Source organism: Idiotropiscis lumnitzeri, chromosome 10 (assembly GCF_059441095.1).
Source record: "Idiotropiscis lumnitzeri isolate Australia: NSW breed Sydney's pygmy pipehorse chromosome 10, RoL_Ilum_1.0, whole genome shotgun sequence".
In the NCBI taxonomy this organism is placed as follows: Eukaryota; Metazoa; Chordata; class Actinopteri; order Syngnathiformes; family Syngnathidae; genus Idiotropiscis; species Idiotropiscis lumnitzeri.
The window spans coordinates 17,153,460-17,180,068 of NC_142400.1; the positions used below are offsets into that span (position 1 = coordinate 17,153,460).

A 26,609-nucleotide genomic window follows, 5' to 3' on the forward strand; every position below is an offset into this window, starting at 1 on the left:
AATTCTACAACCATCACTGAGAGTGAAGTTTGAAGTAGTCCAACAGAATCTCATTGATGTGAGGGGAAAAAAAGCAATGCAGCGAAGTGAAGCTGGAAAATGAACGAAAAGGAGGCTTGGTGATTGTGGCAGACAGGATTGAGCCTCGGTGATTAGGAGCGAACTTAAATCACACTGCAAGAAATTGCTAAGGCTTGCAATGGGACATACTGTGAAATATTTCAGCCTGTACCCACAATTTTCACTCCCAAAAGGGAACTCGCCAACAACCATCTTTACATGTGGAATCCGAATCCCAACCCATTAGAGATATTCAGCACCTGACTCTGCTCACTTTCCAAATCATTGCACAAGTCATCAGAATCTTGAATAACACATTTAATGCAAATGATATTCCCCGTACAAATTTAATTCTATACCTTCTTTACAATATATACAGTATAATACAATCTGGTCATACACACTACTGTACATGTACATCCAACATGCATCTTCAGTAGTTATAAAGACAACGCAACTGCAGATCATTCATGAAAGTGTCCGTAAGGCTACTGTGTGGACCTGGTGGGAAAAAAAGTCAATATTTCCATTAATCCAGCATTGACTAAATGCAATTGCAGGCAACATTGTTTGTTTTTTTTTGCTTTTTTTTCAGTAAACATTTTTGTTGGTAATAAAAAAGACATTTGGCAACAAAGAATATGACATAAAAAGATCCTTCGAACTGATATTAGGTCCCTTTAGTCAGCTTCCAAACTTGATATTTCTGCCTGCCCACTCTCCCCGAGAAGACACAGCAGTTTCTTGTATGCACTTCTGTTTAAACAAAAGAGGCGAAGCTGTCAAATAAAGCAACAACTACGTAGTGGAAATATGTGCTTGCTCACCTTAAGGTGGCGTTCTTGCCTAGTCCTCTCTTATGTTCGTTGCTTCTCAGATTGAGCGACAGGGTGGGAATGAGGGCTTCAACAACACGAGGGTCTAAAACAGCCACCGTCTCTAGAACGGTGTACATCTGCCTGTCATAGACGCTTTCATTTTCTGCCACAAATGACCTTGGAGCGTAAAAAAGAAAGAGGTTCATCTCCCAAGTGCAAGACAAATAGAGCAATACTTACTGCAACTTATTATTAACAGTTACCCTAAGACTGATATCAGCTGCTCGCATGGTTCTTGTGCAGACGCCGCAGCACATCGCTCTACCACAAGTTGTACTGCATCTGTGCTCGTCTTCCTCACTGCACAAAAATATCATGGATAGGACGTCATTGAAAAATAAATTATTTTCAAATTTATTTACGGTAGATTTAGACAAGAAATTTATTGATTAAAAATAAAGTTTATGTGTTTATGTTAAATACAAAAGGTTTTTGTTATTTTTCATTTCTTATACATACTTTTTAGAGAGGGTAATTGCCAACTACAATTTAAATTAAAAAAAAACATTTCGATTGTTTATGTCACATTCTAATGTCTTGAGTTGAATATGGGGTTTTCGTTAGCTGTAAACCAAATATCTTCCCCATAATGATGTAAAAATATTATTATTAATAATATTTCAATGTTTGTGTAGTAAATCTAGATAAGTAGCGCTTTTTGTATTGAACAACAGAAATCAATAACATTTTCCATCTATCCATTGATTCAATTTCTATCGCGTTTTTACTGATGGTTGTTGCTGAGCTTGGAGTCTGTCCAGATAACTTTAGGCAACAGGCTGGGCATACGCTGGACTGATCGCCGGTCAATCAAAGGGCACACAGACAAACAACCATTCACACTCACAATCACATCAAAACACAAATAATACAGAGGCGTCAGGAACCTCGTTTTTGTCACCGGCCAGATGGAAATTAAGGTGTCATAATCACCTCATATATAAATGAAATTGACCCTGGTAGAACCTATACAAGCACAGAAAAGGACACGAATACTCCACACTAAGTTTTCCTCAATAATCACATTTTGTGAGAGGCACCTGTATAGTAAAAAGTGGAAGCAGTCAACCAGCACTAAGCAACTGAACCTCACCCTGAGGGTCATTGACCAGCATCAAGCATCGCAGTAGAGAAGGAAGCGGCAGAGTAAGGAGGTCGGGGTCTGAGTCGCTGTTGCGTCTCAGAAGTTCCAACAGGAACAACAGGAGTGACACGAGGCAAGGAGGAGGACAATGACCTTTGAAATGAAGGAAGTTCTCGCTAATAGCAGAAAGAACGTTTTGACATCGTTAGAGCCAATGTTGGCAATCCATTTCAAACTGAGGTGAGAGTTGAAATTCAAACTTCATTTTGACGTACCAGAGGACCTGCAGGATGGTCCTCCTCAGCGAAGCGCTAGGTCCGTTTGGGATGGCCTCGCATGCACCAAGAAGCACGGGATGGTTGGCGATGCTGCCCAATGAAGGGGAGGCGGGAAGGAAATGGTCAAGATATCTCCGGATGATGGAGTGGAGCTGCTGCTTCAGGAACACTCCTTGCGACGAGGACATACTTGAAGCCACCGACAGACCCTGCGTGGATTTTAATACAGCCATACTTTTTCTGTGCTCAAAGACTATTTTGAATATTAAAAACATTTACCGGTACATGCCAACTATTATAGTTTTCTTTTGTTGTTGTGTTGTCTGATTGCGTGGTGATGATGTTTCTGTACATTGGACCCAAACCTGTAGATAGAGTGGCAGGCTGTTTCTGAGAGCTGTTTCTTGCTGATTGAGGTTATGCGGGAGTAGGAGCCGATCCACAATGCGGAAGAGCAACTGCTGCGCTTTGGATGTGACCAGCAGGGGGCTCCAGTGCTTCACGACGCAGCCTAGCTCACAAAGTCCAAGAAAGACAGACAAACAAACTGACTGTTTCCTGACCCCACGATAGACACATTCTCCTGAATTATGTCATGTGACTCTTACCAAGCACCCAATAGGCCAGCTGAATTCCTTTCTGATTCTTGCTGATCCAAGAGGGTTTAATATATTTAAGGACGTCTCCCAAGTAGTCTAGCACTCTGGTCACCATGGCTGAACGCTCAGATAAAACCTGCAGTGTGCTGTATACTCTGCCTACAGCCTGACACAAGTAAGAAGCAGATGAGCGAGTGAATTCACTACTGTAGGCCGGATACGGCAGAATAGATGTCTCATGCATACATGCGTATTGTAAATAAAAAGTCAGGTATGAATTTCGACCAATGTCTATGATGCCTGATTTGGATAATATTTGCAGTTCACAGAAAGAAGTTAATCCGGGAGTGACTTCCCCTAAAATCTAAAGACATGCTTGGTTGCTTTAGCTACAGTAGAGCGCAACTCCGAATGATGAGTATGCGTTACCTTTATAAACAACTCCAAGGCTGAAGCAGGCTTTGTCACTGTAGCTGTGAGACCAAAATTCGCTTTCTGGAGAAGACTGTCCACCTCAGGAAGCATCAGCACTAGGCGGGTCAGTTCACCTAGCTGCTCCTCCATAGCGAGGCCTATAAGTAAGTTAGGCACAAACACCGTAGGGTTTAAATGTCAGATCTCCTCCAACCAAACATGGTTTGTCTGTTTCTCTGCAGATACCGAGGCAAAATTATATATAAAACAACATTATATGACTGAACACAAGTTTGGAGGTCTATTAATAACTCAGAAGAGTAAAAGTGCGAATGCGTGCACGGATTTGACAGGAGATGCCCACATTTTAGGTTTGCTCCACCCTGAGTGTGTATCTGGCTTGAGCGTAAACAACAGATTTGAGTGGGCAGGAGCAGCCAGAAAAGATTGCAGCTGCTTAAACACATGGGAGAATTTTGGTCCACAAATCAGTGACATAAATGTGTACTTAAAATTGTGTTCAACAGATTTTTTTTTTTTATAGTCAATATGTATTTAGCTGATCGTTCAATGTCAGGATGAAAACAATCTAAGTGAGGCCCACGACCGAACAAACAGTCTTGCCTGTCTGAATGATGTTTTTATATTTCATTTTAAAATGCCCCCAAGTAGGATTCTCTGAAACGCTGCGATTTAAAGAGCGATTGAATATTCAGTAATAATAAGTCATTCAAACTTTGCTGCCACGGTAGTGCTGTTTTTTTCTCCTAACAGAAAATATTGTCATGGTAAAAAAAACGCCTGAACTAACAGCTCCAATCACAAGGGGGAATTAAGCACATAAGTTGACATTTTTCTCCCCGTTGCCATGGTGAATTGACATACGGTCGCACTATCAATGACTTTTTCGCGATGATACACATGAGATGGAATTATTATTATTATTAAAATAAATATTTTTTTGCATACACATTTTAACTCTCAGCTCTTAGCACAGTTTCTGCGATTATGTATCACAGTAACGTGACATCCATTCATTTTGGAACTGCTGACAAAATGCAGACTAATCCTTGTACTGATTATGAGTCTCAAACAAGGCGAATGCAGCATTGAGTGGGAATTAATAACACATCAGCTGCACAAAACAGACACAGACTCAGGGGCTTTGTGTTTCATAAAGTATATTACACAAAATGGAATAAGCAATTACTAAAGAACATGCAGTAATATTACAGAAGAAATGACACCTTGCAAAGAAATTGGTTTTACCTGCTCTGCTTTCAGATGCACCAAGGTGTTGCTGTAGGACACAGCGGAACCAGGCCCTGACTGCCTTACTTTGAGACGAAGGAGACACAATGATGCCGCGATCGCCACTGAGTGAAGACAGCAGCGCTCTGAAAAAGACAGAGATCGTCAAAGGGCTTCAAAGGAACACCACAAATATCATGTGACCCTCAAATGCACACTGCCTGATTCTTTTTCCCAAACAATCATTAGTATGTGACAAACCAGATCAGAGGCGATTTACAAAAAAAAGAAGAAGGAAAAAAAAAAAAAGCTTCGGCATGGTCGCAGTGAGTCTTACCTGTTTTGGAGCAGATGCGGAAGGTAGCGTGTGACAAGAAGTGGATGAACCATGTCATCCCAGCCGAAGTATTGCATGATGGACTGAACTGGATTGGGTTGAAGGTCCTGGGGGGCAGAGGCGGGCAGCTCGAATGCCAGAAGAGTGAAGCCTGCAGGCATTCAATATTAATTCAGAATAAAAAATAAGTCAATGTGTGAGTTTGTGTGCCATCTCCACTTTCTGTAATCTTCTATTACAGTTCAAAATTTACCTTCCTCATCCTTAATTTATTAAAAATACTTCAATCGATTCAAAAGGCAACAAAATTTAATGAAGTCTCAGCTCTTTTCTGAGCTTGTTTTTCAACTTGCAGTCACCTTTTTTCCCCTGATGAGGAAAACACAGACACTGACCTGCAGCCGCATCGGCTAACTGGGCTGGAGGGGTCTGAGAGAGGCGTAAATTGCAGAGGAAGGGGAAGAAGTGGGCCCAAAGTGCACCTGCCACCGCTAGGTGGGGCTCTTTCACAACATTGTTGGTTGTCACTCGGGTCAAGGTGGGTCCTGACTGGACACAGCTTTGATGTGCCCGTCTGGAAAAACACAGATAAACAAATCTGTCCAATGCAAAAGTCAAAACCTAGTGCGCAAGATTACAGCTCCCCACAACCCTACTTTTTTTTCTTTTTATTATTAATCCTGTTTCTCCACTGTTCCTCTCTCACTGCTTCTTAAGTGTTTTCTTTCTTCCCTCCTGGGGGATTACTGGGGGCTGTGGTGTGCTGCGGTGTGGAGCGGCAGAGTGTAGGATGAGATCGGGAAGGAGAGGAGGATATTATGGGTATAGAGGGGGAGCCTAGTGCTGATCCTCTGTACACACAATGTACTTTGGCTCTTCTGGCTCATCCCTGGCCCTCGCCGCAGCCTCACGAGCAGCCCCACAGTGGCTGGCATTAGCCCAGATAAGCAGCTGAAGAAGCTGTAATCTCATTTAGACTGGAGGTGATCCTTCTGTCCCCCTCAACTGCCCAGATGGGGGTGCGGGGAAGCAGGGGTTGAGGTGTACAGCGAGCACAGGGTAGGAACCCCCCTCCCTCATACACACGCTATCCCATCCTCATCTGTACACACACACACATTTCACTTCTTCCCTTCCAGCAAGGTTGCATCTAATCCAGAGAGAGCTGAGACAATCGATTAGAGTCTGAATTCATTAGCCTCGTTACTACTGCGGAATGGGCCTCTCACACCCATCAGGCCTCATTGTACAAGGCATCGTCGGAGACCCTACTTAATCCCGCTAACTGACATTCCTTACAAGGTGTACCCGCAAACACACACATACATTAAACATGGTGCCGACACAACACAAAGATTCATTTGATCCTCGCTTCCACCTATGCACTTTATAAACTCAGAAGACGAGTCACAACCTCCTTTCACTCTCACCCAAAATACACCACAGGCCACAACGAGAACGACAACAACAAAAGGCTCAATATCAAGTGAGAGGTGGTAATGACCTCAAAGGAAGGCCTGCCTTCTATTAAGCCAAGGGGACTGGAGTTAATTGGTTGTGCTGAAAACAGATCCAACAGGTTGTGCCACTGCCAGCTCACCTCATCAACCAACGGCACCCCCCCCGCCTTAAGACAGCCGAGAGACATGGGAAGGAATAAAACAGAGGAATTAGGCTTGGGACTGGCTTCTTGTATAAGTGCCATCAAGGGTGAACGCTCGGACGCTCCACTTCCTCAGCCACTGGCACAATAATCATCTTAATGTGTGCAGATTCCACATGGCTCTTAATAGGTATAATGATGCTAAATTTTCGAGTCCCAAAAAATTTACAACTATTAATTGGAGAAAGCGTTAACCACGGAGATAAACCACAAATTGCCAAGCTTAATAATTATTTTTTATTTGGTGAGATTGACACATAAAAAACCCCCCAAAAAACCCATATATTTGTTGTTTTGGCTTAAATGGGTCAGCGTAGGCTGGCCCATAATACAGAGGGCCTCTGGGATATTTTTTTCCTCAACACTCGCCTTGGTCATTAATGTGCAAATGTGCGCCCTCCTAACCCCGTGAGGCGAGATGAAAAGTTAGGGAATTAGGTGCACTAACATCCGGCGTTATAGGAGTTAGACATTGAAATAAGAGTAACATAAAAGGTTAGGTTTCACTTTCAGTGTGTGTGTGTGTAAGTGTAGAAATACTTTGTGTGAGCAAAATACTAAAGAACTAAAGAAGTAAACTCGTCATAACCAGTGTGAGGCCCCTGCAACTCAAATCTTTATACTCTAGTCTGTTTTCAGTTTGATATATATATATATATATATATATATATATATATATATATATACATATATAATACAATACAATATAATTACTTTATATGTACATTTAGTACCTGAGGAGCAACCAAATACCAAACTTGTGTCTCCATCTGAGAAGGTTTTGGGAACCCAGTAAATGAATACCATCCTTCATCTCATTTTACCTCTGCTACATCTCAGTTGTGGCTCTCACCTACACCTGAATCCCAATATGTAACTAAAGCTCGTGTCCTACCGGTGAACCTGCCTTCATGACCTTCAGACTAGTTGCATCTCAACATACTAAGCGCAGCGCTTCTGTTCCCAAGATCATGAGACGATCCTCGTCGAGTCCCATGGGCCTGTAATACGATTCAGGACTCCATTGGTGAGGGTTGCTTGGCTTCCTGAGACCAAAAGTGGTCCATACAGAGACTTGTGTGTTAACTAGAGCTGCTTTCAAATTGCCTTCACGACAAAATGGCGCTAGAGCCCAAGGCAATAATACACAATACACTGTTACACACTTCATGAAGAGAATTCAAGTTTTTTTTTTTTTTTTTCAACTGAAGTTTTGGAGCAACGTTTTAACATTGTGCAAATTGCATCATCGTGAAATAAACAAAGACGTGCCGCTGTCATCCCATGTCCACCAATATCTTATATAGGACAGAATTTCAAGTTAAAGTGAGAGTTGCAAAAAGACTGATGCAACTTAACTGTTGCACTTAGAAGGCAGAAACGACGGCAAAGTTGCCTTTTGGTATAAGCTTTATTTAAAACAGTGCTTCTACTCGAGTTACATTCAAGAAAAACTGTTTCGTAGTAGAACTGGTACAATGGAAATGGAGCGTGATCATTTCTTTTCATGTAGAGCATATATCCTGCATGTATCAATGTTCTTTTATTTCATACAGTGGGCTGATTTATCAGATATCTGCAAATATTAGATATCAACTTGATTCGGTATTGGTCTCTGCCCCAAAAATCCCATCCCTATCGGGTTCTACCTGACGCTTATTAGCTTAATAGTAGTTTTTAATTCATTTAGTTTTTTTTTATTTTATATTTTAATTTGTATTATTATTATTTTGTATGATTATTATCATTATATTTTCTATTTTAATTTATTTAATTTTTAATTTATTCACCAGTCCCTCCCAGACAAAATTCATTAACTGTTTCCCATAACATAATTACAATGCTGTGTCATAACATCAGTGCCAGCATCTGAGATAGCCATGATTGCTTTCAACGCAAAAGGCTCAGTAGCAATGAGTCATTCTGCCTGATACGCTTCTGATATCATTTCACAAGCTGGAAATTTTGCAAGTAGACTTTAACCCCGCAACTTGCACAGATGGCTAGTGTAAGAGGGGTTTATGCAAGAGAGTACATCAGTGGGAGAAAAAAAAGGATTATGATTCCTCTCTCACCTGAGCTGTGCGAGGACAGTCTGCAGAAAGCCAAGTACGGAGTTTAGTTCGGACTGACGGCAGGCTGGCAGCAACCAAACAAAGCCTTCATTGAGAAGTTTTTCCTCTGATCGGTTGAGCCTCGTGCTGGTTTCAAACACTTCAGCCACCCCCTCCAGGTATGACCCAAGAGGCGCCCAGAGGGCAACTTTACGAGACATCTCTGTAGTTTTATTGTAGAATTCCTTCGCAATATCATTGAAAGATGTGGCCAGCCCACTAGCAAGGGGGCCAAGATCCAAACCCCTCTCCTAGATCAAAAGAACACGTGTCAAAAGCTCTCCCACAGATGAATCAAATGCCCTGGACTGGACCATGCGTCAATATTAGTCACGCAGCTATACTTTTTGGATTATTGAACATACCTGAAATAACAACACCAGTGCCAACTGTCCCCTCCACACCAGCGTGCGGTGTCCTGCGGGGCAGTCAGGTGGCAGGAAGCCCAGCAGTTCACAGGTTTTACTGGCAACATCCTCCAGCTCCACCTTCCTGGCAACCACCAGAAACAGTAGCAGGAAGTTCAGAAGGCCGGCCTCCGTCAGCTCCTTCATCTTCTTTGAGGAGAACTTAGAGCAAATTCTGAAAAAAAAAAATAATAAAATCCAAATGAGAGGAAAAGACAGCAATGCATGCAATGTTTTATAGTGCAGGCATTTAAAAGATAGTTTCAAAGAAATGAGTGCGACATTGAAATCAGAATTTGCACATTTCAAATTTCTATTTAGTTACATTTAGAGTCACTTTGGAGGTAACGTCCTTTTTTAGACTACAATGACAAAACTTTCCACTACCATGATGCTCTCTACCACCTGCTTCCATCCTCCTAACAGCACCAAGGAGGAAATCTGGGCTGTCTGGCCAGCGTTACGTGTGTGTGTCTGTGTGTGCGTGCGGGCTGGGGGGTTTGGGGGCATAAAGTGGGAGAGTGAATAAGGATAGCGAAACACCCAGCATTCTCTTAGATCCTGAGGGCACGGTGGAGAAATGCCTTTAAAGATCATGTTAAATGTCAGAGACACTCAGACACACAGCAGTAGGCGCTTGGTCCCTCTCTACAGCCAAACCAATTTAGTGCAACACCAAACAACAATCAATAAAAACACACACAAACATACACAAGCACACACACTGCCACACTTCCAGTTTACCTTCTGCCTACCTGGTAAGAAAAAATAAAAAAATAAAAAAAATCAACCAAAACCGTAACTACAGACAAACATACATGCCAGCCTGCAGAGGTGAGTTGAGCTGCTGAGTGAGTAAAAAAAAAAAAAATACAGTGGCAAGTTGCAAGACAAACTACTCAGACGTAGGGTTGAACCATTTTTGATTGATTATTACACTGGTGCACGCGTGTGTGTTGATCTGGACATGTTCCAGCCTAGTCTGGTTTAACACACACATCTTCCAGCCCCCCACAAGACAAGACCCCTCACTATCCATGTTGGAAACCACCAAAGCTTTGCTAAGTCGAATTAACCGCCACGCTCGTTAGCTAATTAGCCCCCATGTCTGCAATGTCTGCAGACAGAGGGAAGACATTAAGCGGTATTATCTATGGCTGCCTCATTTGGGTACACAGCCAGTTTTTGATATTTGATGACACGAGACGCTGATTGGCTTTGTTACATACACTACGCATAAATATCACCTAAAAAAAATAACCATATGAATACTGAAATAATGACTCTTTTTTCAATTTCCTCACAAATGTACAGGCTGAGCGTATCATGGACTGTTTAATTGAACAAAAGCTGACATACTCGCAAGAAGCTTATTTCCTGCGTGAATGTTAGTTGTAACCTGCTAAATTGTTATGCCTGTCATCACAACACATCACTGGCATAGCTAAATGAGCACAAATAAATTGGTAATAAACAAATAATGATTTTTGGACAAATTAAATAAGATTGGATCATTTTCCACAGCAACCCTGATGATTTCTCAAGGAACAACAAGGGTGCTGAGAATCACTGACCTAAAAGAGGACAGTCTCAGATATCACAACGCAATTCTAGAAAGGGCAGGTGCAGATTGTTTGTTTTTCTGTGATTAATAGCAGGTGCTTGACTCCTGAGACACCTGCTCCACCAGGAGTCTGACTCCATTTCAAAACATTCATGCAAGATGGGATCTTTCCAATAAAATGAAAAGCAAGATAAAGTGCAATAACTGCATAAAGTCGTATGTTGGAAATATGCACATTTCACACAATGAGAATTGGTTTTGAGCCAACAGTCAAGCTTTACCTTCCTTTGATTTGTCTCTGTGGTACTCCCCCCACCCTGTCCTGAGACAGGCATAGGGCAAGTACTCGCAAAAAGATGTGGAATGAACTGGCTGAGCGGTACAGTTGGGTGTGTCCTGGGGAGCGAAGTGGAGACGGCTCACAGCAGTTGCCTGCCTGCTCCAACAGAGATAGCGGTGTCTTGCACAAGGTGCCCAGTGCGCTTAGTCCAAGCCACGGCACAGTGAATGAGGCACCCTACATTGGAAGGACAGGGCAGAACATTACCACCAGAACGGAAAAAAAAATAGAATGGCACCTAAAATCTGCAAGTAAGCAACCAGAACATTTATAATCGTCTATAGCTGCCATGAAATTGAGTCAAAGCACCACTTGTCTATTGGACAGAGGTTTGGCCCGTTTAATGGGCTAGAGGAGACTGCCCATGTATTGTGCAGAGAGAGCTTCATATGTGGTATAATTTTATTTTCCTCATTTTACAAGCTTGTGGGTTTAATAATCACAAAATGACAATCTTCTTGACACGAGTCAACTGCAAGTTTTATTTTCTTCTTTCATCTGCGCGACCTGCCACGGCCCGGTCCAAAGTGGCCAGCAGCCTGGTCGTTGGGGACCACTGACATTAAGGACATATTTAACATGTGTATTCACTAGTGATGGGTAAATGAAGCTTCAAATCTGCTTCATGAACCAGTTGTAGTATTTCTGGACTCCTCTAGATGGCACTCTCTCTTCAACATTGGACTGAAAGTGCAATGAATTGCCATTTTTTAAAACCTTTATTTAAACCATCATTGCCATCTGGAGGACTCAAAAATACAGCAGCTGGTTCATGAAGCAAATTTGAAGCGTCATTTTCCCATCACTAGTGTCCACCTTTTGTGAATTGTTGGTGCGTTGTGTTATGGCATTTTTACGAATGGAAAATATGTGCCTTGTTTCAATAAGGGTTGTGAAACACTGCTCTGATATACTGAATAGCATATACACCATTATCCAAGAGCTATTATATTTTGGAGTTTCAAGAGAAAGTCTGCACTTTCTCCCAATCATTTGACAGCAAAACCTGCTAAAAAAAAAAATCACTAAATATGGCACATTGTACAAACTAAGCCCTTCACCCCCCCCAAAAAAAAATCAAAGCCTTAAAGGAGCCTGTGTTCTCACTACAGGTGTTTAAATAAACGCCACAGACTCCATAGGAGGAAATACAGTAGATTAGTATTTTACATCGCTATGTATGTAAAATACTTTATTGAACAAAGTATTTGACCTCACCAAGTTTTTGCTGAAGTAGTCCCAGAGGGTGGAGACGGCGGTGGTACTAGGTTTCCACATCAGACACAGAGAGAGACAACAGTGCACGTGCATTCTGACCTGCTCCTCCCCAATGCCTCCCTATGATTAAACACACAGGTACTCAATACATAATAATAAAATATGTAGTGCGATGAAGTAATCCACACTGACCATAAAAAGGACCTGTTTTCATTATGTTTGACGAGTTAGATAAAGATACTGACCTGTGGCTTACAAGTCAACTTAAGCAACTCTTCCACGAATGTCCAATTGTCATCTAGGGATTTCTGCAAGCATGGATGAAGGAGTATGACACATAAAAGATCATCAAGTCAACACTTATCAACATCCTATTATTGATATTGACCAGAAATTCTCAAACTTTTAACACCAAGTTCCACCCAAAAAAATAATTAGCACTTAAAGTAACACCATTACGTTAAAAAGACAGTAGCGTAATAGGTAGACATGTTCATCAGGTTTTATTTCCAAAAAGTATTTTTAATATAGTAAGTCGCTGTAATATGCACAGCTGTTAAACCACAGGCAAATAAAATTGACTTAAATATTGATTCAATTAAAATGCATTGCACAAAAAAAACATACTTAAGTAAACATACAATTCTAAAAGATCAAATGCAAATGTAATATACCGTACTTAAAAGTTAAATACAAAGGAACTATACTTGAGAAATTCACTGTTGATTTGAAAAAAAAAAAAGACAATCTAACATCCTACACAATTATACATTTAATTCAGTGAGTCACGCATACTGATAGAATGACTCCTTAAACTAGCACCGTCACACTCATACCACTTTTTAGAATCACTGATAGAGACAATGTATTAAACATGATGTCATTCAAATCTGTTTCAATCAAACATTATACAATGGCTACCTTATCACAGCCAGTATGATACCATTATATGTAAATATTATAACATTATGACATTTTGCCTCTTACCTCATCTTGGATTATGCCATTTTGACTGTATTGGCCTAACATTGCCAGATGAGTGAGCAGCCACCACGCGAATCCTAAAGGGTCCTTACAGTGCGTCGGGAGGCCACTGAACTGTTCTGCTGGAGGTTTCCCTGACACTAGAGGCCTCAGCAATGTGTTCATATAGCTCCAAAAAGACTACGAGTAAGAGAATAAGAATAAGGGAGAACAGCTATTGAAAATATATTCAATCTGTGCAAATATGCTCACATCAGCTTCTACATCACCTGTGAGCGGAGCCTTTTATTTCTATATTGCAAAAGGTGAATGACCAGGATCCACAGCTCTTTGGTGCAAGAGCAGAGGTAATGATGACCGCTAAGAACCTCTGTAGGCCTCACCTAAAAAAAAAACAAATAAAAAAAAAAATAACAGTGCTAGGATGTTTATGCCACTGAGGATACTTGAAAGTTGTCTGAGCGAGACGGGGATGGTCATTTTGCCTGCAGCTGTGAATACAAGCTTGCATTGTGGAATCCGCCTGGCCACGAGTTCAAGCCCTTGATACACATGTGAAAGTAATGCAGGGAATTATTCGGCTGCGCACAAAAAGGTCCATGATTAATTGCAAACACAGCAAATTCCCCAAACACTGCTGTGGTCTGCCCAGAACATTATATTAAATTACATTACATTACATTGTAATCCCAGTGGCAAACACACCGAGCAAAACAATTTTCCTCTGGCTGGAAATAACGTCACGTGACAGTGGGCAACACGTTGACGGTCATTTGCAAAGCATTCCCTTCTCCTGTGAACTGTAAAAATTCTAGTCCTGTCCTGAAAGATTTAAATGACAGCATCAGCCTTCTCCACTTTCATTATTATGGAATGATTTTTACTCACCATGTATGCTAACACATCTCTATAAGACAAATACACAATTATAGCACTTTTGCTTTATTTTAATCGATACAAGCTGGTGCATCTCAAAACTAAGGCGTGATGCCTCACTGCTTAACACCCACCTTGCTGTATTTGCTCATGGCCAGGCCAGTAAGGTCACACAGAAGGCTGCACAGGTGCTCCTCAAAAAGGCTCGTATCAGTCAAGTTCTCTCCCGTCAGGTTCACAAATTGGTGTGCATAAACAACCTGGCCTGTGCAGAAGAGGGAATAAAACAGTTAGGAGAAAGCGGCAGCCTGTTCCGCTAGCTGCACAACACATCAGCATCAGTCTCAATGCAAATCATCTGGAAGAGAGAAATGAGAATGTCCATAAAGTATTTCCTTCTGCGTCTATTAAATATGCTCACATTTTCCTTTCATTAAAAAGTGTTCTTCCTATATGTTGTAAATGTTTGAAATGACATTATTGAAAATCTTTAATATCTTTGACTAAACCCGAGTACGCTATTGCATTTCAGCATATGCAAACATACAGTACCTTGCATCTTGTGGCCAAACAGGTGGAGGATCTCCAAGACTGACCAGTGAATGTCAAGGTGAAGATGCAACAAATGCCAAGAGGGAGGAAAAATCTGTGGAGACAACACAGAATATCTCACTAGCAAAATGGAACACAGTACATTCTTAGGACTTCAAGCACTTGGATTTGTTGGTTGTGAGCTGGCCGTCTACTCAATTGTTATACATTTTGTATTTCTTCACAGCACCAAAGGTAACCTTAACTTTCCATTATGTAAACCCGAACCGGCAGGAGTACCTTTCCAGGCTTCTGTATAGTGAAAGCATTCTGAATGTTGGCAGGCAGGTCTTTAAGACGTCCAATGAGAAGAATGATGCCAAACAACTCCTCTACGAGAACAGATGGAACTTGACCCTCCAATTCCTCAAAAGGGTGGGGTGGATGTGAATCAAGGTCGCAGGAAATCTTTAGGTATCTGAACAAAAAAAAAAAAAAGAGAAATAGATTCCAGAAACATTACACACAAACCCTGCCTAAGTGCCATGGCTAGGATCAGCTTACCTGTGTAGGAAGACCTTGACATATTGAAGAAATGAAACACACTGCTGCCTGAGCTCAGAAGCCTCATAGTGAAGGTTGCCTGTTTGACCTAAAACATACCAGAAATGTTTCAACACAGATTGCATTGTCTTTATGGGACCGATAGATATAAAAATCAACAGAATAGTCCCATCCAATATCCAATTGATTTCTCCTTGGACAGCTTGAAACCAAATCTCAATATGATTTTATTGAAATGAATTTGTTGGAATGACTTTAAGTGAGTTACGAACCGGATTTAGTACAATGTTAACATTTTAACCAACGATTCAATGATCCCACATTGGTGTTGATAGGTTTAAAAATAGTAAAGTAAAGACATTTCTTCTGACTTGTAAATACTGTTGCGTTTATAGTCTGGCTGTTAATAAAAGCCTACTGCAAGGATTTTCTTTTTTTTTTGCCAAAGGTAATGGAAGCCTAAACATGAGACAATTTGTGGGATAGCTATTCAATCATGCTTACCAAAGTCGTGCGAGATGTGCTGTGCCATAACCTCAAGTCTGTAGATCTTTTGCCTGAAATTTAACAAAAAGCTGTCAAAAGTATATTGGTAAAACTTGATTGAGAGTTTTATGGTAATTACTAATTATATCTACAAAAATTATTTGATTATTTACCACTGCAGTGCATTAACACATGGATTACATGAAATGTTTTTTTCTAATTGGATGTGTGGGTTTTCTTTACGTTTACAGTAATTCCAAAAGCATGAATGTTTAATGTTGAAAACTGATATTGATAAATTGTCCTTGGGTGTAAATGTGAGTGCAAATTGTTGTTTGTCGATATGTGTTATGTGATTGACTTTTAGCTCATCTGCAACCCTAATGAGGACAAGAGGTACAGAAAAAGGATGGATGTACAGATGTTTCTTGGAACATGCAAAATGAACTGAGCTTTAGGTTACCTCAGTAGGCCAAAGAGTAGCTTGGTTGATTCAACCAATGCTGTCTCTGTAACCCAGGTTAAGCCAAAGATCTCCACTGTGTCATTCTCATAGTCTGCAGGGGCTGGATCAAGACACAGCAGCAGTCTGTGTAGCGGGTCCGTTTCATGTCAGTATGATTTCATATCCTATTACTTTGTATAACAACCCAGTAAAAGGCTTTTTAATGACATGAAAATAAGGTTTCACCTTTTCAGTGAACCTCTAGCAGTGTATCCCTCAGTTGAGAGTGCTCCGGTTGGATCCTCCTTAGACTCAGAGCAGCAGAACCAAGGTGGTCTGGCCGGGGAAAGCTCACACAGACCATCTGTAGGTGAGACTGGAGGGGTGAGCGATTGGTTGAAGTCGTCTGCCATGCTGCTCCTCACTGTCACCTTAAATAATTAAAAAATGAAAAGAAATGCAACCAGGAGCACACAAATGCCACAAATGCAACTGCAGTAAATTCAGGTTTTCAACTTTGGCATAATACAGATGTTGAGTCAACAGTGAAACTTCCGATTTAACAATACGCACACACCCTTTAGAACAATCAATATACATTTGTTAGGTTTTGATTAGATTTTAGTTTTTCAGTGCCGTCAGTGCCGTTCGTTGACTGAACTTCGATCGGCGCAAAATAAAGATCAAAACATGTATATCTAGCCAAAGCAATAATCGGACAAGCAAACTGCGCTGATACATTCACAAACCTTTACTTGTTGTGTTTGTATATGAAATAATATAATCCGCACATATGTTTCGATGATCGCAGCTTTCCCAAATGTCTGTTTGTGTTCCGGGAGTGTCCCGCGCGTTCACGTTGCGCATGTGCAAAGTATATGTTGACCTCTTTGATTGGTCTAAAGTTTAGTAATGGGCGTGGCTTTACGAATAGAAGAAAACACAAGAGGACTCGCTCTTAAAATATTTTGAATTTGAAGTTAAACTACAAATTGACGTCTGGACTCGTATCCTGTCCCATTACAATCAGTAAAATTAAGAATATTTAGACTTTGGCAATGCTGCTTGAAAACATAATCTTGAATTATTCCCCTCTGGGTTTTACTCCATTATGGGTCGCCACAGTGAAGCTCTCCATGTCGGCATGTCCTCTGCAGTAACAAACCTGGAGAAGCAAGATACTCCCCACCCACTCCTGAATAAAGAAATTTAGCTAATATAGTATTTTTTGTCCGTTAGTCGGTTCACAATTTTGCACAACAATGGTAACATTTTACTTAATATCATAACCACCGTAGCCAAGGATATCGCCACGAGAATGTAGTTATTCAATTTCACGCAATCTGACCAATAATTGTTATTTAATAATTACAAATATATCGTAGTTCAGATATCTATGCCAATTATGAGCAGTGACAGGTAGAAAAATCGCTCCTAGATGGCAAAAGGAACAAAACATTTTTGTATCCAACTTTTGTCATTCATGTAAGAGAATACGTCATGGCTTCCTGCGAGTATTCTGGCGTTTTTTCAAATAAACACTGAATAAGTACATTTGTGAGTAAATTGAAACACGCTGATAATGTATTCATAATGCATACAAGGCAAACACTGGTACAAAATACATAGTGCATGCAGTGAAAGAGCATCGTATCATAAAACAGATAGATTCAAGCAGTTTGAGAGTTGAACGGGTATGGCTAATTATTCCTTTTTAATGCTTCATGTGATTAATATCAGTTTTTTTAGGTCTAATGAGTGTGAACACTGGTTATTAGCCACATATTTTTCACGTATTTCCATAACAATAAGATACTATTTACCAATCTTCTAAATCTCATCTAAAATCATGGTCCAGGTCTTTTCAATATGTTTCACCGAAGGTTCTGGATTGCTGCAAACAACAACCACAAAAGGAAACCTAGTTTTAGGTCAATAACACAGTGCATGAATTAATATTTGATTGTAGTAAACAAAATTGAGAATTATAATATCAAACAAGAATTCAGATTGGATAACAATCTTGTACATGATCACAATTTGTTGTGCAAGTGTATCTAATGTCAATTAGTGTACATTGTAGAAGGTTGTGAGCTACAAAAAATGTTTTTGGTGAATACAAGTAGTATTTATGTCCCTCTTTTTATATTTTGTATGAATAAAATAAGAACATTGCCTGATAGAATGAACTGTTTTGTCTTTTTTGTGTATGTATTCAGTGTGGTGATTGGCCCACAAAAGCAAAAATTATTTGAACAATTTGAACAAAAGAAATAAAAGGTTTTGTGACCAGACCAGATGTGACGGCATCTGTGTTTGTTGAACCTCACAGGCGGGCTTAAGCACAGACTGCGTAAAAGCACTTTTTTTAATATGTTCAAGATAAAAACTGAAGTTCTTCAAGGTCAAAAAAAGAGAAATGACCATTTTGACTTATGGATTTGAAAGTGACATTTGATCCCCTTTCAGCCCACTGATATTGTTGTTTGAGGTTTCATTGACAATTACAAATGCTGTACTTGCATGTACATGAGAGAGTCACTTTTGCTTAGATTTGGCAGTGACCACTGTCGACACAGCATGAAGTGGGAAAATGACATTGTTGATTGCAAAGGAAAGGTCAGGTTGACAGTAGGGTAGTTTTTCTGTTTGATTGCTAAATAAATCGGTTAAACAGAACCTTTTGTTACTTGCTCTTTTCACATACAATTCAGTGTTGTTGACTTATGTGTTGAATTGATGACATAGAAATGCCAAAGAGCTGTACGCCATTCAGGCTGAGAGCTAAACAGGATTATATTGGGTGAAATTGTATTTAAAAGACATGAGGAAATTAATCATGTGTAGTGACCTGATTGTTTTGGAAACCCATTACTTCAAAAATCATGATTAAACACTATCAGGATTTAAAAAAGAACGTATTCGGAGTAAATATCTAAACACTACAATTCAGCCAACAATAATCTTTAAAAAAAGAAAATATCCCCGTAAGATGTGTAAGTGTGTTTCTGTATTTCTGTATTGGTAAAGCCGTGGTGTCATAAATGATAGCATTTTGTTGGGGGAGCTATTTTGCCAAAAAGCAACTAGTGAAAAATCAAACAATTTACGTAGTTGTCATTGGAGAGCCCTTGGCAAACTCTTGACATTCAAAAAATACACCTGACAGAAAAATACACAAAGTGTACAGGTTGTAAATATAAATATGATCAAAATAACATGAATTAAGGCCAAAGACAGCAACTCCTGCAAATCGTAATAAAAATTCTAGTAAGGCAGTGCCACTAATGTCATAAACCTGGCTCGCTGGGGTAAACTCACTTCACAAAATTGATGAATCTGTTTTTTCAACAGAACAAAGGTGTTCTGAACACCTTTGTTTTCAGCTTGGTACTGAGCAGGAAAAGGCAGATCAGATGAAATGTGGCATGGGGGTCTTCTTATTTCCCCTACAGCTCTGATTGTTTTTTAGTTTGCAAACATTTGTCGGCAAACGTGGTTGAAACGGAAACAACAGTGCCTACTGGTTTCAGCCAAATCATGCACCCCATTTAGCCTGAAATTCTTCATGACAAGATTAATAAACATCAACAGAATTCTTAAAAACAAAGCAATCACTCAATTTTCAGGCCCTTTCGTACATCAAATTAAGGTTTACATTTCTGTATTGTCATTAGCATTTTACAAATTGGTCTTAAATTTTCTCAAGTGCCAATTTCAAATTAAATGTAGGAATCCTTGGTTTACAACAGAGTTCCCTTCTTACAACAGCAACAGTCAGATAAATTGGAAGGTAAATACCACTAATCTAGATTATTTTTTCAATAGTAAATATTTGGATGTAACACACCTCTAAACGGGCAGCACGGTGGCCCGACTGGTTAGCACGATGGCCTCACAGTGAGAGACACCATCGGTCGTGGGTTCGATCCCGGCTCCGGCCTTCCTGTGTGGAGTTTGCATGTTCTCCCCGTGCCTGCGTGGGTTTTCTCCGGGTACTCCGGTTTCCTCCCACATTCCAAAAACATGCATGACAGGTCGATTGAACACTGTAAATTGCCCCTAGGTATGAGTGTGAGCGCGGATGGTTGTTCGTCTCTGTGTGCCCTGCGATTGGCTGGCAACCAGTTCAGGGTGTACCCCGCCTACTACCCAATGACAGCTGGGATAGGCTCCAGCACATCCACAACCCTAGTGAGGAGAAGCGGTACAGATAATGAATGGATGGACACCCCTAAACAATAAATATACAATAAAAAACCTAAATAAAAATAAATAAATAATGGCTAGTTGGCTTGAACACGGGAAGGGACGCCATTTTTTTTTCTGTGGGCTTCAAAACATCGCTTAGATACCCATGTATTGGAGTTCAGGTGTCAGACATAGCTCCTGAAAACGCCCGGTGAAAGGCGAGTTCAAGATGCATCGCACTATGTTATATTTTGTCTTGATCTCAAAAGGGCGTTGTCCAAATGATAATAATCCAACATGTTGCTAAACCTTCTTAATAAGCCCTGTATTTCCGTTTGACCTCAAAATGATTATCTTTACATTTTAGAGCAATAATCTTCTGAAGCAATGTTATCATAAAACTGGTCGTTTGACCTCTAGAAATCCTTACCATACAATTTTACCATTAATTCCCTCTCTTTAAAGCAGCATCGTCGGAGGCCAGTAATGACTTTGCATAATGAGTTACGTTTTTTTTTTTTCTTTTTCATTGAGTCTGCATTCTAAAAGATCTTCATATTGTACAGGCGAAAGTGGTAGTCCCTTTTATCTCCAGAAAAAAAAACCCTTGTGGCTACTGCTTGATCAATTAAACTCTTGAAAGCACCCCGCCCCTCATTCCTCTGCCTGAGAGGAATATAAAGTTATCAGTCTTCCCAAGCGATATGAGGACCGAAATAAGTAGTTTGTCTATAAAAATGTCCAGGTACTTTATCAGCATCCCTGTAGACCCTGAGGCCCGAGCACTGTTCAATGTACCCTCACGGTCTTTCCCCCCACCTTTCCCCGTCTACTTTGTCTCTGCCCGTGGTCCGCTCCTTGCAGGGCGGGCGTACGCTGCTGGGCCTTCACCTCAGTGGGATTGGCTGGGGCTCAAGCAGCGAGTTAGGTAATCGATTTCAATCAGAGGCTTGAGAGATTGGACCTGAAAGGTGCTGGAGACTTTCAACATCTGTCAGCTCTTTTAAAACACTGCAGGTGGGCTGCTGTTGATTTTTACTTGAAGTGAGATAAACCAACGGGACTGAATGCATTGTATTTGACCAATTACCATAATGAACAATGGAAACTCCCATTTTATGAAATGTGAATTTTTGCCTCGTCATCACAAGTAAGCTAAAGTTGAGAACAACGGATAAAGTTTTACTGTGCTTTGTGAGGGGAGTGAGTTCACGTGACACGAGAACTGCTGTTTTTTCTCTCTAATGGATTTGCATCAAGGACGGGGCCCCGTGATGTCAAAGTTCTAGAATTCATTCTGGGTGTTTCAGTTTATTTGGTTACAGGTGGCTAGTTTTTATGCAGATGTATTGGAGGAAGCATCTGTGATGGCCACAGGAAATTTCTTTTGTACCTTTGCCAGTTGTTCAGTGCCCACGTTTGAGTTGACTGTTGTTAGTTGTCTATAAAAGAAACGTGAAAATTATTCTGGTTGATTAGGGATTGTTTATAAACGGATAAAATAATTATTTAGTTCCATTATAACCCGGAAGTGGTTGCCAGCCAATCGCTGGGCACACAAAGACAAAGAACAATAAACACTCAGAATCACAGCTAGGGACAATTTGGAGTGTTCAGTTAACCTACCAATTCATGTTTTTGTAATGTGTACCCAGAGAAAACCCACCTAGGAACGAGGAGAACAGAGATGGAATCGAAACCTGCACCTCTGTACTGTGAGGTGGACGTGCTAATCAGATGGCCACGGTGCGGCGCCAACTCCATCTAATGCAATCAATACTGGGCATTAATAAAAAAAACATCTTATACAGCGAAAGCTTCATCTGCATGTTTACTTATTGGAATTATAAATAACACAAGGACAGCCGTTTCAATAACCAACTAAACTAAATGTTCATGCTCTAACCTTGAAGATAATCAATCTGCCTTGTGAGTAATGAAGTCTTTTTAGTTGAAGCTGTATTTTTAGACAATTCTGTTCTTTTTCAATCTCTGATGGTGTAGTGGTTCACTCACCAGACTTCCGTGTAGGCAAATGGTTTTGGTTCCCACTCCATGGCATTGTGAACGATTGCCCATGTCTCTATGTAACCTGTGATTGTCTGATGACGAATCCAGAGTTAAGTATGCCTTTTGTCTGAAGTCAGATCTGATAGTCTCGCACTGCCCGCGACCCTAAACAGCATCAGCTGTAGTCCTTAAATCTGATACTTGGCTACCTCCTGCAGTGTAATCTCTTGGCCACAGAGAGGCATCATGGGACCAACCGACATGGCTCGTGTCAATGTTGACAGGAGATCACTGCATGTTTGCATGCTTAAAACCCATCAGTTACATATGCCCCAGTAATTTACATTGTCCAGGGAGTTTTTTTTTTTCTTTTTTTGAACATGACATGATAGGGATACTGAATGGATGATCATAGAGGGCTGAGTGACTTTCATTTTTCTCAGGATGTGATTTGGACTCAGTACTTTGAAGTTTTCATATAAGTGGTGTTTGCGAGCATGTCAACGAGATTTCCCCAAAATTATAGATGCTCTAAGCAGCTCTTGGTGAGGCAGATTTTTACTATTTTACAAGACATTGAAAGGAGAGGTTCAGGGGTAAAATGGAATATGAACTGAACCGGAACGAAAATTTCATTTTCAGAAAAAAAAAAAAAAGATGAGGACCCTTTTAATTTGGCTCTAATAATTTGAGGATTGTTACTTTTTAATAATAATAACGAATCAGTAAAATCTTTAAAATAATGTAAGTAATACTAATCATATAGCAAACGACAAAATATTTTACATTATTAATACCCTACAGACAGCACTTACTTTTCTCCATATATTCACATAGCACTGTCTCTTGAAGGCCATCCTTTGTGTCAACCACAATCAAGAATTATCTTCGACAACATTTACAATAGATATTCTTAGACACCTTTTTGAGTAGATGCACGCTGCAGCCATCTTGAATGTGGCCAAGTGAAGCAAATTGTGAAGATGCCTCGTTCACTTGCTCCGGGGAGATGTATCATCAAAGCAAGAACTCAATTGCTTAATCCAGAACCATTGCTTTCAATTGTGTTATTTCATTCTAGCTCCATTTTGTGAATATTGTTTGCCGCTTTCATGGCTCATGTTATACCCACTTCTAATATGGCGGATGCGGTGACAAATCGCTTTGACCGGGCCACCTAGTTCAACAAGTGGCTGCTGCAGAATTAAAATAAAGAGGGAAAGAAAATATATCTTTATTTTAAATGTCCTAAGAGTTTTGTGGCTACCATGGAAACTTTTATGAAACCGTTCAAATGCCTCTTTGGTTGCCAACAAAAACGTAATACAGGATGTCCCTCCTCACTTGCCATACACTGATACACAATTCTTGCCACATTACACGATGCCACACTTTTGATGATGGGGTAAAACTATAATGTGTGTTAGTAAAGTACTCAATAATAATAATAATAATAATAATAATAATAATAAAAAGTTTATTTATTTATTAATGTGTTTCTCTATAGTGTTAATCAACAAATTTTGCCAGCATTGGACAGTTAGCTATTCCCGTTCCTTAATTTTTTACAAAGACGCATGACTCAAGCAATTGCAAGTAATGTATTGGTCAAGTGTAGGAAAATCTACAAATCACTTCCAGTACAGATCTAAAGCAATAAAGCATTTTAAGTTAGGGTTGTGTATGTCTCCGGTAGAAGACCCAATCTCGATAAATGGGGTGCGATACGATTCAAGAATGATTCATTTTAAAGAGGAATAATTCAGTGGGATTGTGATTTGATTCAACTCAGTTTGAGAGGGAATGATGCAATGGGTGTCTTGTTGTTATTTGACAAATATAATGACCTCACTAGGACTACACACCTCTTTTGAATCAAAACTAATTTTCCGATTCAAGCGGATTTTGTTACACTACTAATTTAGAGCCTTTCAAATGTGTGTGACTTTGTCAACTGTCTGGTCAAATTTTGTCATGTCTGTTCAAAGTGAGATCCATTGAGGGGCAGTATTCTTACAAGGATATTTCTTCATGCAAACCACCTAAAGTTGTGTTTTAAAGCAATTGATAAGTGATGCTGGTTGTGGGTGAACATGTCATTGTTGATAAGTATGTGCCAGTGTGTGCTGGCCTCGTGTGTGAAGTGGTGTGCAGCATTGGCTCTGGGGAATCAGGATGCAAGCTCATTTTAACCTTGGCCCTGCCGCTGTTGCTGCCTCTGCCGCCTGAATCATGAATAAAACATCTCTTTGACCTTTACCGGGAGTATTGGACAGTGCATCCCTGTCTCTGTCTTCCACAATGTTCCTAATGTATGCACACAAATATTCTTTTACATCACAGTTTGTGCCTATAATACACCACTGAAATCCCCTTGCATAGAAAGACAGATTGTTATAAGCAAACTAAATAGATCCACATAAACAGATTTTATTCATGATCACAGATACAGTGCTGCCAAAAAAAATACTGGAAATCGTGATTTGTTTTCGGGTTTTTTCAATTTGTTTGGAAGCAGCATTTATGTGTGATTTTCAGTTTGGCTATTGCCAAGTAAGCACAGTTAATACGTTAGCTAATCAGGTGTTTCATAAGGCAACAGCAAACCCCCCTAATCTGCTGACCAGCCTCTTTTCTGTCAAATATCTCTGACACTAAATTGCCTTAGTTAAGTCAAACCTATTTTAAATGTGTGTGTGATTGGTGCCTTGCATCTACAGCAACTACTGCATACATCAAGAGAGAACAGGCGCCTCACAATTTGCTGTGATTTATTTATTTAAAACACTGAAGTGAAATGAGACGTCTGACAAGCACAACACCTGCTTCGGGGGATTTTGATGTCTGTTGGCTTTCCAGTGGTAATGCTGCATGAGCAGAATGAGAATCAAATGTCTCCATGCCGATGCGCAACACATTTTTGGTCTCTTTGATTTAGTGTGCATTACTCTGCAAAATGGCACTGTGCCTCTCAAGCAGAGTATAATCTTCATGCACCTGTAGGACACAAAGGAAAATACAACAAAATGACCAGGATTGCATCATTTTCCACTGTATTGACTGCATATTACAGGAATATCTGACAAAATTACATTAATTATTTGTCATACAATGGAGTGAATATATTTCCCAGAATGCACCGTTGACTCGGCCAATCAGCAACTCTAGAGAGGTTCTAAGACTCAATTCGTCAGCATTTCTTTCAAGCAAACAGCTCATTGTTGACGTGTGATGGCTAAACATGGAAGAAAAGAGTAAAGCTGAAATGCAGCGATACTAATAAACATACAACATGTAACAGTGGCGGCTAAGATGTCAGTAAGGCAAGACCACCGATATAATGATGGCTCTCATCACCAACCAAGGCTTGAGTGGCCTCCTGTATATGTGCAATCACTGAGAGGCACAGAGAATGGGGTGCGTGTAATGGCAGCCATCACTGGTGCTGGGTGTCACAGACAAGGACAAGAAAAACAACACTCTAGTGGTGATCGAAAATAGATCATCACTGCATAAACCGACATCATGACATTTAAAAAAAGACATAGGTTCTGAAATCTCAAAAACAAGCATTTCATTTTTTGTTCACATTAGTTTTATGAAATGTTGCACCGCATTTCTAATTCTCTGAGAACAATTCTTCTAGAATTGATTGCGAAGGCATCTGTATTTGTGGGCGTGCATGCAATTAAGCGTGTTAGTTTGTTTTGTCTTGAACTGTGACATCACATAGTCCCTGGTCTTCAACCAATGGTGAAAGGCCTCTCAGGTTCGCCTTCTCTCCTGTGAGGAGGAATACTGCCGGCAGATTACCATATCATTACCATATCATTAGCATAACATTACTTCCGCACAGCTAGGCTCAGTGTCTCACTATCAGCTCATCGAGAGATTCAATCTCCAATCCGCTCCATGCGAGCAACCCCACAACATAGCCTCCCTCCGCCTCTCCTTTCTATGTACACTAGAGGTGTGTTTTCCATCCGAGTAAAGCAAATGTAATTGAGGTAGAGTTCTGGATTTACCAGCTAAATGAAATCACACAAATGTTCAGCTGGGGCCGACTCAGACAGCTTCTTCTTTGAAAGATCATACACCAACAATGCTTTTAGAATATTTTACATCCTTTGAAAACATCCTCAGTCAGATGCTAAGCTATTTGGAGCCTTACTTATGCAGGATTATTCCAAACTCTCGTGACCACCGTGTGTACATACCTCAATATACAGTAAACGTGTGCGCATATGTGAAATGAAAGAAAAGCAGTGCACTGGCACCCAGGGGCACATAAAGGGACACCAATCCTCTAATGGTT

General features: G+C 40.3%; 1 protein-coding gene across 3 annotated transcripts; it reads right to left on the reverse strand.

Annotated features, from left to right (window-relative positions):
- Nucleotides 1-365: 365 nt before the first annotated feature.
- mms22l (MMS22-like, DNA repair protein) lies at nt 366-16,958 on the reverse strand. 3 transcript variants are annotated; one of them, XM_088306936.1, is made up of 26 exons: nt 16,843-16,958; nt 16,340-16,524; nt 16,112-16,237; nt 15,667-15,719; nt 15,163-15,250; nt 14,899-15,076; nt 14,620-14,713; nt 14,202-14,332; nt 13,461-13,574; nt 13,195-13,371; nt 12,453-12,515; nt 12,208-12,327; nt 10,931-11,166; nt 9,044-9,260; nt 8,640-8,929; nt 5,297-5,475; nt 4,902-5,052; nt 4,583-4,710; nt 3,329-3,471; nt 2,909-3,065; nt 2,666-2,811; nt 2,298-2,509; nt 2,032-2,198; nt 1,142-1,238; nt 888-1,055; nt 366-816 (listed from the first exon to the last, which is right to left on the reverse strand). In XM_088306936.1, the coding sequence occupies exons 2-26, from the start codon at nt 16,504-16,506 to the stop codon at nt 741-743; spliced, it is 3,678 nt and encodes a 1,225-aa protein (XP_088163062.1). In that variant the 5' UTR covers nt 16,507-16,524; nt 16,843-16,958; the 3' UTR covers nt 366-740. The 3 variants fall into 3 exon arrangements, with proteins under 3 accessions (XP_088163062.1, XP_088163065.1, XP_088163064.1); XM_088306939.1 differs by having other exon boundaries at nt 16,340-16,517; nt 16,843-16,937; XM_088306938.1 differs by having other exon boundaries at nt 16,885-16,925.
- Between the last annotated feature and the right edge of the window lie 9,651 nt (nt 16,959-26,609).

Bases quoted from the DNA above. Each gene is read 5' to 3' on its own strand.
- mms22l (XM_088306936.1), bottom strand. From the start codon at position 16,506: ATGGCAGACGACTTCAACCAATCGCTCACCCCTCCAGTCTCACCTACA. The intron at 15,251-15,666 runs GTAAGCATGATT...GGTATGTTTTAG, and splicing joins GCACATCTCGCACGACTTTG to GTCAAACAGGCAACCTTCAC. The intron at 5,476-8,639 runs GTGAGAGAGGAA...GTGTTTTTCCAG, and splicing joins ACTGTCCTCGCACAGCTCAG to ACGGGCACATCAAAGCTGTG.